At 35.6% G+C, this 12,956-nt stretch overlaps 1 protein-coding gene across 1 annotated transcript; it reads right to left on the minus strand.

Moving 5' to 3' along the window:
* Positions 1–531: 531 nt before the first annotated feature.
* Positions 532–2,262, minus strand: LOC141334422 (uncharacterized). Its single transcript, XM_073839525.1, has one exon. The coding sequence runs from the start codon at positions 2,260–2,262 to the stop codon at positions 1,282–1,284; it is 981 nt and encodes a 326-aa protein (XP_073695626.1). The 3' UTR covers positions 532–1,281.
* Between the last annotated feature and the right edge of the window lie 10,694 nt (positions 2,263–12,956).

The raw sequence follows: 12,956 nt of genomic DNA on the forward strand, positions 1-12,956 counted from the left end.
AACTGCAAATTGAAAATATGCCTAATGGAAACGTGTCAATTACGCATAAACTCCCATATATCGCAAAAACGTTTTTTTTTTTTACGCTCGCATGAGGTGGTTTTTCAGGCAATAAGCCATTTTCAGTTCCGCTACAGGTCTGCGCCTATTATATCAATATGCTCTTGTCTCAAATAATGCATTTTACCTTTTCTGTTTTGTCTGTTTTCCAAGTTGTTGTTATATAATCAACAAATAAACAACATTTTTACTTGTTTGTGATTTATATGGGCACTCGGACCGCTGACTCATCAATATAATATGCGCAACATAGCGCCACCCTATAGTTTCTGTTCTCAATCTCCGGTATATTTAAGCGTATTTTCTCAATTTACTCGAGATTTCACTACATCATGGTAAATTATGACAGCATTTGACAGCTTTTATATCCAAATGCACATTTTCCCAAGATTAATGGGACAGCCAGCACCAAATAGACAGAACGGCAAAACTCAAAACTGTACTGTATTATATGTGCTATCATTCATAATTAAATAAACATAGTCTTTGTGATGACCAGAAGCTAACACAAAGTTTTTGAAAAAATGTTTGCTATTTTTAGAGTAAAACCCCAGTAATTATCACAGTATCATAGTATCTATTTTGTAAAAATAGACTTAGATTCCCGAACTTACGCATGTTAAGTACGGCCGCTGCTGTCACTGGAAAAACTTTTACCCTGCGAGCGCCAATCCGGAAGAAAGAAACACGGAAGTGTGAAAAAGGCTAATTCACAAAAGGAGTATTTCGCAAAACAGCAATGGAAAGTTTTTCTTTTTTTTTTTTCACATTTACAGATCACATTCAATTAAATGTAGCCAAAATCACACAAGAATACATTGCCACAATTTATGGCAAAAGGAAAAAAACACGCTTTAGTCGCATAACATCAGGTAATAGAAATGCCGTCAATTTGAAATCATTTTTAATCAACTTTAGCTGTGTTTCCATTACCCCTTAAATTGCGCAAAATTAAAATTAAAAATACACCTAATGGAAATGCGTCAATTGTGTAAAAAGTCCTGTATATCGCAAAAAATGTTTTTACACTCGCATGAGGTGGTTTTCAGGCAATTCAAAAAGATTTCAAGAACTCAAGAAGATGCACTTTTGACTGTGAAAACTTTTGATAATGATTCTTTGTCATGTACTCACTTGTATTCACTTGTAATGACAGATTTATCCAGATGATATTTTATTGCTTGATGCATTATTGTGTCACATTTGGACGCTGCATCAGATCTAAAGATGACTGTGAATTTTCTTTGTATGACTGCATAAAGATGAAACACGATTGAAACGCCTCCCACATTCAGTGCAGTGATACGATTTCTCTCCAGTGTGTATTATCTCATGTCTTTTCAGGGTTTCTAGCCGGCTGAATCTCTTGTCGCATTCTGAACATATATAAGGTTTCTGTCCAGTGTGGATTATCTCATGTCTTTTCAGGGTTTCTGGCCGGCTGAATCTCTTGTCGCATTCTGAACATATATAAGGTTTCTGTCCAGTGTGGATTATCTCATGTTTTTTCAGGGTTTCTGGCAGTCTGAATCCCTTGTCACAGTGTGAACACATATAAGGTTTCTGTCCAGTGTGGATGCTCATGTGACTCTTAAGTTGTCCTTTTTGTGCAAAACTCTTCCCGCATTGATCACATGTATAAGGTTTCTCTCCAGTGTGGATCCTTTCATGTGTCTTCAGGGCTCCTGTCAGTCTGAATCTCTTGTCACAGTGTGAACACTTGTAGGGTTTCTCTCCAGTGTGAATCATCTGGTGCCGTTTCAAATGTTCAGCTCTAGAAAAAGTCTTTTCACACTCAAAGCACATATAATCTTTCACACCAGTGTGTATTTTCTGATGTACTTTTAAACTTTGTAGATGTAAAAAACTAAATCCACACAAATGACATGAATGTGGCTTCTCCTTAGCATGAACTCTCAGGTGTTTTGTCAGGCTTGAAGCACACCAAAATGTTTTATCACATTGATCACATGCGTACAGTTTCTCTCTGGTGTGGATGTTCATGTGGACCTTAAGATATGATGATCTGGAGAAACACTTCCCGCACTGATCACATGTGTATGGTTTTTCTCCAGTGTGAACTCTCATGTGAAACTCAAGATGTTGTTTGTATGTGAAACTCTTTCCACACTGAGTGCAGGTGACAGATTTCTTTGCTCTTTTTTTCTTAAAATCTTTCTGTTTGGTTTGAGAGCGACTCATTTTGACATGATTTCTCTCATGGGCTTCACTCAATTCTTCATTCTCCTCATTATCTTCAATCAGCTCTGAAATAAAAGTAAAAACAGTAAGCACTTGTCATCCCCATAGATGAACACAAGGTGACCTTTCAGGTCAGGGGTAGATGTCTTCGGGTCCCTCAGCTGTTCCCCTCATCCTAATTTAGGCCTACATAACCTTTTGTCATTCTGCTTTCACAGTAGTTCTAGCAAACAAGCACTGCACAATGTTTCATAAGCACAGAAGATTTTTTTTTTTTTTTTCACACAGCATTATCAATGAATTATTGAAGAACAAACACCAACCTGCTTGTTCTTCAGTGTGTTTGATTCTGCAGCGTTCAGGATTTCTCATCTTCTCTCTGTCCTCTTTTATAAACTTAGACTTCACAGCTCTTCCTGATGATTTGATGGGAATATTCCAGCATCTATTGCTGAATGTGTGATTGTTGAGATTCACTGAACATGAATTTCTGTGTGGAAAAGCAGATTTGCCCAAATCAATAATACATCAAAAAGGTATTAAGTGTTGTTTCTTTGTGACTCTATATTATACTATTATATTTAACATTATAACTTAAAGGTCCACTGAAGTGCGTTGAAACACACAGCGTTATTCTATGTGGTGACGTACTTTTAACTGAAACAAAAACATATCGCTAAGCCCCGCCCACTAATTTTGAACAGCCAATAGCGTTCCATTAATATCTGCTCGGGGAAGAGCCGTTGAGCTCGGTAAAGCCGCATTTGTAAGCTTATGACAGCCACAGACTAATAAATTACCCCACAAATTCAATATGAAACTTGCTAAAACGAAATAATGATCATTATCATGCTGAGACTGTGTAGTTTAAAACATGCCGACCGCACATATGAGCGCTTATGATCTGCTCCGCGTCCCTGTGTAGGGGGCGGGACACAACGGACTCTAGAGAGCATTTGATTGGACAGAACGTATGATGAGAAACTGAAGTGCACGGTGATATCATCCAAATCCTTGATTCATATTGGCGGAAGTGACGAGACTGTAAGTTTTGAATGCCCATATCTTGTAAACGCGAATTTTGACTTTGTTTTGCAGCACACTAGCTTATAGATCACCTTAAGGCTAATATATTCATACTAAAAGCCAAAAAACTTTAATTTTGATTTCAGGGGGACTTTAAGCTTATAACAGCAATATCATGCTGAAGGGACTGTCTAACAGTTTCACCAATTGTGTTAAATGGTCAAATCTGTATAAGAATTAGCCTTCATCATTTTTAATACACAAAAAATAATAATAAAAAAAAAAACACGTTTTTTAGTAGGTTCCTAATGACAAGAATGATTTACTACAGGTGAGACTTATGTATTATAAAATATAAATTATAACTCCTTTTTTCCCATTGTGAAGTTTGTAGTACATTCCTAGTGTCCAGACTGACTTTCTAATACCTCTTTTCATATGGGCATTTGAATGTCTAAATGTTAAAACTCTCTGCCTCAATTGTCTCTTTTTACAGAAGTACAGTACTCATTTAAAAAAAAAAAAAAAGCTGTAATTCAGCAAAAGGTTTTAGGCTTTATCCAAATAAAACTGAGTGAGTTAGTCTGGCCACTAGCTGTTACAATATTGTAAAAATCACCCATTTGAATGAATGATTGGACACAGTTTTTGTTTATATATTTATTTATTTGTACTGTGACTGGAATTTGCTGACGGTCCCATGTACAACAGGGACTGTCGAAATTAAAACCAACTTTATATTTATCGTGTTGTAAAAAATTACTATAAATAACTTATTTATAATTTCAAACGAGAAATAGCGGCACTGCAGCAGCAAAACTCAATATAGGTTCTCTCCCACTTTCAGTAAAAGCAGCATTTCACTCCAAACATCGAATCAATCATTCACAGAAACAAACAAAACCACAAATCGCTGAGATCCGAATAAAATTGGCACGTTTTCCTCACATGCTTGTTGTCTGTTGTTCTTTATTTTAACGTTATTCAGCAAACTCTCGGTATCCAATGAAAACAAGGCAGTATCTAAATGAGACTTACAGCCGTAGCCTACAGGACTTTCATTATTTGTGAAACTATTTGTGCTGAATAACTCCGTATTCAACTCTTATTTTATAAACGGAGTAACGTTAGACACAATGATCGTTTTTGCCGGCTAAACGAAGGACAGTTTTAGAGTAAAATTCTCTTTTCTGCACTGAATACAATCGTTATATATAAAAGTACTAGAACGTGATTCATACATGAAGCTGACATGCACTTCAAATTCCTGCTACTCGCAAACCTAATTACGCAAAATAAAATATGCAGGACAGCAAAAAGCAAATGATTTAAAAGAGAAGAAAAAGAGGACTTACTCTCTCCGGACAACTCTCTCTCTCTCTCACGCAGCTCCGCTCTCGCGCATGCGCACATCGAGTGATCCTCATGAGCGCTGAAGATGAAGAAAGAGCGTCTCGATCGCCCTCAGGAGGCTGGAATCAGTATAGGTCACAAACACCACCATCTCCATCTAATCTAATGGGACGAGAGTCAAAACTAATTTATTTACACTTCAAAATTTTCCAAAGATGGGTTTTGACATTGTATGTAGACTTTATTAGGTACAATGCTTAATTTGAGCCGGATCTTTTGCATTTTTGCGTTGTTTTTAAAGATCAGGTATTATTAACAGGGTGCATTAGATCCTGACAGCGCGTTCGCACGAGACAGAACGTGGGCTTATGTAGATATATTTGGAGGTTATGTATTGGCCCTCAACATATTTTTGACCAATCAGCTTTCTTAAGTTCGAAATCTCATTAATTGGTGCTTAGTCCTTAACCATTCTCTGACAATGTTTAGAGAAAGAAATACAATGATACCAAATCAAGTGAAATATTATAATGCAGGCTATAAACAGTATAAACACTATTGGCCTATAATGAAACAAATTATTTAAATGCAATGTTATTCAGAACAAGAATGAAAAATATATAAAACAAAGAAACCAAACACTGATTCTTGAAAACTTGGCAAAAACATGTCCCGCCAAGAAAAGTGCTCATTCTGTTGGAAATGAAGAACATTTTCATAATTCAAAAGAATCAAGGTTATAATCAGAGGGTCCGTTGCACATATGTAAGGTTCTTTTATAGTTTTATTTTAATTTTGTATTAATTTAATTATCAAATCTGGCCCATTGCCTACAAAATCACTTGTCCTCAGATAGGAGATAGTCATTTCGACTTGATTAAAAAAGCAAAAAGTAATCATTTAATTGAATAATATTTTTACTATATGAAAGAGTACATTGTAATATGTATCAAAAATGACAAACACTGTGTTTTTTGAATAATATTTACAATTATTTTTTGGTTGCACAAAATGTGTCCCACATATGCGTCACCACCGTCAGATATTTATAAAAATCAATAAAATCAGGCAACTACAAGGTCAACTGCATTCCTGAGGACCACATTATCAAATCTTCAGCTTTACTGCATGCTTAAAGATCAGCCAAGCACCTGTAAGTTTGCTATTATCTCTTAAACTTGTTCATATTTTTGGACACTGCTGCTGTGGCAACCATAACATGTCAACACCGTCTCTTTTGTATAAAAACATATTTGATTTGATTATGACATAAATGTATACTTTTTAAGAACAGGTCTGAAGTAGCTAGCAACAGAGTGGAAACAAGATGGCTAATGTGATCAACTAATGCAGATCATGTGAAATACTGTAGTAGGTTTTTTTCTGACGGTGGTGACAAAAACCTCCAAATGGTCCTCAACGGGGGCTAGAATATAATTGCTGATTACAATAAATAACAATAGGACCAGTAATGTTTCATTAACCTATTTTATATTTATATTATATATATTTTTCTTTTATATACTATGCAATTCCCCTATATTTCTTCTATACAGGCCTACACTGCATGCTACTCTTAAGCAATATAGCACAAGTCAGATGTTCATGGATATCCTCACAGCTGTGGTTCGGCGGCAGCCACAGCCATTAGAATATCCATGAACATCCTTACAAACACGCCACATAGTATACAATATCACTTGTAGGCTATGCATCTCCTAAAACTAAAGGCACATGAAGGCGTGACAACATTTAACTAAATCTAACATTCACTGCAATTCCCCCCAATTTCATAGTGATTACACTCAACTTTGACTTAATGTATTTTAGGTAGTTATGGCTAGGCAGCAGCTATCTGTGGAGGAAAGAAGGAAAAGAAACAAGGAATATCAAAAGAAGCGGAGAGAGAACATTCACAGGGATGGAGAGTTAAAGGAGGAATACCTTAGAAAGGAAAGGCAAAGATGGAAGAAGAGGGCGGAGGAAGGGAAGCTAAAACACATCAATGACTTAAATGAAAGGGAAAAGAGAAGTCAGAGAAAGGCTTGGAAACATAGCACTGATTAAACCTATATGTTGCTTATTGAGAGCTTGCCACATTGCTCAATGCTCACAATTGTTATTTGTTATCTGTTCGTCACGTCTATACAGTTCACAGTACAGTTATCAGAAGAATATAATGTATTATTTTATGAGTAGGGGGCACTAGAGGACCGTTTAAGATGATGTTAGTGATGCATTGTATGTTATTCGTATTGGTAATGACTATTTTTTACTATGATGATTTGATATTTGATGATATGGGGGTGGGCTACTTTTAATAAAGGTATTGCTTTGAAAAATGTTTGATCACAGTGCTTGTTATTTGTTGGACGAAATAGTTAAATAAAGTTGTTAAACAAGAAGCCGTTGACTTGAGTGGGATATGTAGGTTCAAAAAAATCTTTTACTTGAGACTCTCTGCCAATAAAGACAAGTTGAACAGATGCCTTTTAAAGATTTATTTCTTTGCAAAGAAAGGTCAAACAGTCATACAGAAACATAGGTGGCTGCAGAGTGTGACGAAGGGAGGGAGGATTTTCTCCGCTTTATGTCCCTTTGCCTACTCAAGGTTACAAACAGAGAACAGAGAAGTAACAGCTGTTATTGCACAACCTAGAGGCCCCCTTCAGAAACATTCTGCTCAACATATTACCCCCTGTTCTTCTTCCCAGACGTATAGAAAAATGTATAGAAAAATCACCCTCATGAATTTTTCCCCCAACAGTATACATTTTGGAATTGTATGTTGTAATGAGGCCACTGTCACCACCGTCAGTTCTAAAGTCATCACCGTCAGAGTGAGTTTTAATTGTTTAAAATATATATGCTGCTGAGTTATTAAAGTAATAGTCTCTTTAAATACAAAAATACGTTTGTTAAATAAAAAACATAAAACATTTTTCTAACATTGTATGATGTTAGATCTTTTAAAGGAGTACATGTGAAAAAGTATAAAAGATGAACAAAATTGAATATTCAACATTTAACAGCATATATGTGTACTAAGCATGCAAGATAATGATTTAAAAACGTTAAATACATATAAGACCAAATAAATAAATAAATAATTTGCTTTTTTATTGTGTCTGACGGTGTTGACAAAAACGAAGTAATAACTGGAAAAACGCCTATTTTATGAAAAAAAAAAAAAAAAATACAAAATGGGGAGGTGACACCAGTACATTGCTGAAAAGCTAAGACCTTGGTCTATAATAATATACATTCTGTAGTATTGAGCGCTCTGGTAAAGTAGGGTGGGGGAGGAACCTTGGGTTATTTAGAAACGTTTACAAACGGAACAAATGAAGTGATGCACAGAACAAAAAATGCGGTGAGGACGCCACATAGAGAAGGTGATAGGATTTGATGTGTGCCCTGGGAACCTTAATGGACAGAGTGGCTTAAGTCGAATTTGGGGCGTAATAGAGGTGCTACATTTCCTGAACTTCAGTGACCAGATTTAGAATGGAAAATGGTGGTGTTTACAGATTGCCATGGTTTTGATTGTTTCTTTATGCTGAGTTTATGGATTTGTTTATTTTGAATTGCTTTGAGTTTTTTGCTCTCCCTACCGGAAATGTGGGGGTTGGTAATGACTTTTAAAGAATTTGTGTAAATAAAAGATATATTGATTAATTGTGTAAAGGACCCTTAAGTGTTTGTACCCACACAACAATTCAGACGTTCTAATTAAATTTCATTTTTTATTTTCAAAATAATAAATAAACGCACTAGAACGTTATTCATACGTGAAGCTGACTTTTCTTCAAAATCCTGCTACCCGCAAACCTAATTATGTAAAATAAGATATGCATAACAGCAAAAAGCAAATAATAAAGCTGAAGAAGAAAAAGAGTACTCACTCTCACCAGACAACTCTGTAACTTTCACGCAGCTCCGCTCTCTAACTCGCGCATGCGCACATCGAGTGATCCTCACGAGCGCTGAAGATGAAGAAAGAGCGTCTCGATCGCCCCCAGGAGGCTGGAATCAGTATAGGTCACAAACCCCAAACTCTCCATCTAATCTAATGGGACGAAAGACAAAACTTATTTATGTACTCTTCAAAATTTTCCAAAGATCGGTTTTGACATTGTATGTAGTTTTTATTAGGTATGTGGTTTTCTTAGGTTGAAGCTGAAACTGGAGTATCAGGCTACTGTAAAAGGACTCAGAAATACACCCAGTTAAAAGAGTCTTAGAAAACTACTGGGAACATGAATGTAAATCTAAATGGTTTTGGATGGAAAGCAAATAATGAGGATTAAATTGTATTAAGTAAATGTGCTGTGGTTATTCCCAGTGTCTGTCGTTGATATTCAGGTTCTAGTGAGTATAAATGATAAAAGCTGTAGAGTTGAAAAATAATAAAGGCCTCTTTAAAGGCCTCTGCTGTGTACACTGAGGCATTATCTGTAATTCTTTTTCCAATACTTATATGGGGAATGAAAACTGCTGCTGCTACACGCCCTGATTCTGGATTCTTTGATCCATATGTAAATATTTGAATATTATTGTAATATTTCTTAAATAAATATTGATTTACTACCATATCCTTTGAAACACGGACTTCCTTTGATCTCAGTTTGTTTTGCAATGACAGGTCTACAACCATGGAGGAATTGAAGGTATTACTAATGTTTATTTTAGATATTCCTATTTCCTGGGCTTCTTTTTCAGCATTCCATCCAAAGCTATGTATTTGTTTGTTTTTTTCTCGTGTTCCCAGCATTTCTCTAAGACTCTTTTTACCGGGTGGTTTTCTATGTGTCCCTTAACTGTACTCCAATAGGTCATTTTTAGTTTTAGTCTCCTAATTTCCAGGGGCATTTCTGCCATTTCTACCTATTGCTGGAGTAGATGATGTTTTGAATGCTCCACAGCTTATCCTTAAAGCTTGAGACTGGACAACATTTATTTTCTTTAAGGCAGATACTGGTGCTGAACTATACACTAGGCAACCATAAACTATTACTGGTCTGATCACTGCACAATATGCTCTTTTTAGTGACTGACGACTCGCACCCCAATCTACTCCTGCCAGACATCTTAAAATGTTTACTCCTTTTTTACATTTACCTATTATTTTCTTTATATGACTTCCAAATGTAAGTTTTGAATCCATCCAAAAGCCCAGAAATCTAATTAACGAAACCTGTTCTAAAGTTTGATTATATAAATTTAATCTTATTTTTGGGATTATCCTCTTTTTTTTTGCAAAACAAATGACTTGAGTTTTCTCAACTGACATTTTGAAACCCCAATTATTTGCCCACTTTTCCACTTCTTCAACAGCTTTCTGCATGCTCCTTTACACATATTTAACATTTCTTCCTCTTTTCCACAAAGCGCCATCATCTGCATAAAGCGGTTTTCCTACACCTTGATCTACTTTATGAAATATTTCATTAATCATTATATTAAATATCATCGGACTACAGACACTACCTTGCGGTGTGCCATTATCTATTTTGTATGTATTAGAGTAACTTGACCTAACCTGAACCTGTATTGTACGTGTTAGATCGCTGTCCCCATGCCTTGACAATTAAGATCCAGCCCCGGACGCCAGATCCCATCAGAAAATATCAGTTTGTCCAGTAACAGAACCACTCATCAGCAGAGTAGACTAATACCCAAACCCTGTTAACAGGAGGTCTTGTCTGGTAAAATACCCAAACACTATTAACAGTCTTCTGTCAGCCAAGAAGTACGCCAAAATGTCATGCCATCCTGACGATTACACCAAAATGTTGACTGAGGAAAAAGTATTAAAAGTGAAGAGCAGAAGCAGGAGACGAAGTTATGATGGTAAAAAGGAGCATAGTTTATTGAATAGTCTTAGTTGCGTATGTCTCAATGCTCAGACTTCGTCTGAAGAGCACAAATCCAACAAGTATTGTTATATCAAACTACTTCAAAACAGCATCCCATAAACCTTGAGGTTCATAAACATTCCCTCATATCTTTTATTATGAGGACAGACAGGCCGTGAAACCACACAGTCATAAAACTAAACAACAATGGAAAATAACATAATATAAAAGACTAATCAATTGATATATCAATGAAATGGATATATAAATGACTATAATGATTATGATTAAATGGAATAATTAAAAATGATTAAATGAATGAAGAATATGGAAAAGAAAGTAAAACACAACACAAATGTAAGGTTGCTCTCTTGAAGCAATACACACAGTTTGCATTGGAGGATCCTCAGATGGTCTAACCTCATAACTCATATATCTTAAAAATACCTTATCCGGCAGTTTATCTCCATCAAATTGTGGCATTACCGAGAGACTATCCGCTTTTTCATTATTGTAATATACTTCAATAGTTTAACTTCAATCACTGAAGCTCCGGTTAAGCTGTTCTTAATGGAGTCTACTGATACATTAGTGGGGATTCCTTTTATTACACCCTTCATCCATTTTTTTATTTTCTTACTTCTACGCAGGACACCTTTTGTCCCCATCAGATTTTTTAACGCAAGAGCTTTTTTTTGTTGGATACTATCCCTACAACACACCAACAATTTGCCATTCTGAAGCATCTTGGCACTCTCTATATTTCCAATCGTTAGATTTTTGGATAGCTTTAAAGGGTTAAGTGTATTCACAACTTCTGCTAAAAAAAATGTATCATCACCTTGTGTTCCCCTTTCCTCTTTTTAATCTCCCGATCTCCTTCATTATCTGTGTCAGTTGTTAAGCTACCGCTCTTTTTCTTTTTCTTATTTCCAACTTTTTCCCATGTATTCGTATTACTTTCTTCAAATTTCCCACCTGTGTCTTCCTCCATCTCAGGATCACTTCAGGAACTACCGTCACTTCCTCCCATCAACGCTCCTCCTTCGAACCCCGCCGTCCTCGGCAAGTCCTCCTCCGCTCTAACTCGCGCATGCGCACATCGACTGATCCTCACGAGCGCTGACGATGAAGAAAATGCGTCTCGATCGCCCCCAGGAGGCTGGAATCAGTATAGGTCATAAACCCCACCCTCTCCATCTAATCTAATGGGATAAGAGACAAAACTAATTTATTTACACTTCAAAATTTTCCAAAGATGGGTTTTGACATTGTATGCATTTTTTTTAGGTTGAAGCTGAAACTGGTCTGGACTTTGTGTTAAATATGATCTTAAATGTATGAATAAAATCTAAATGTATGATATTGAAAGATTACAACTTACAGAAGAACTTCAAGTCAAGTCAATTCACCTTTATTTATATAGCGCTTTATACAATACAGATTGTGTCAAAGAAACTTCACATTGTTAAATTAAATACTTACTATAGTTTATGCACCTTAAGCTGGTTTGCCAACCGCCATAAACTGTCAAAGAAGAAGAAGCAACTTAATTGGGTCGAGGAATTACAGCTATTGAGAACAGTGCATTTGTGCTTTGTCTTATTAAGTGGCAAGTCTACATCTAGACAAGACATATTATATGATATCCTACAAAGCATATTCCAAATTCACCAATATAGATTAATATATCAGTTTTATGGCATGGACAGCGGATTGTGGTGAGGGCTATTCAACGACTAATTTCACTGCATTCAGAAAAAGACTGACAATAAAGGCTTTCAATTCAAATCTATTCAAAAGCTGTATTGAGAAAATTAAAACAGAAAGCCCCAAAAGCAAACATAGCACTACGTTGCTTTCTAATGTTATAATTAAAACTATACAATGACTTTTTCCCCTAATGCAAATACAACCAGCAGACAAAAGTCGTTGATACAAAATCAAAAATGATAATGTATTACTAAAAAAAAATAACTTTCAGTCAATAATTATTCAAAGCAAAAGTAAATGGATGAGTAGCAAATAAAGATCAGTTTCAAAGCTACACAACAGTATGTCTTGCATCTGCTTTTTCTAAATATATCATAACTAGTTCTTAAAAAAGAAAAACAGTGAAGAATATTATTAAAGTGTCACAGACTCTTCCTTAGCTTCCTGAACAAGAACAGTTTGTAAACAGCTACTTCATGAAAGACAAATTAAACTACAAGTGACAGATATGCATTAGAAGACATTTGATTATAATATGAAAACACAATATCATGAAGCAAAATCATATACAAGAATAAAACTTTTTGAAATTGTTCTTTAGAGGAATTTGAGTTGATCCAAGTTAAATCTGCTGGTTTTGAAGATGAACTTTATTGACTGTGAAAACTTTAGATGATATTTCTTTGTCATGGCTCTTGATTGATCCAGATGATATTTTATTGCTTGATTCATTACTGTGTGCAG

Source organism: Garra rufa, chromosome 1, assembly GCF_049309525.1.
Source record: "Garra rufa chromosome 1, GarRuf1.0, whole genome shotgun sequence".
NCBI lineage: Eukaryota > Metazoa > Chordata > Actinopteri > Cypriniformes > Cyprinidae > Garra > Garra rufa.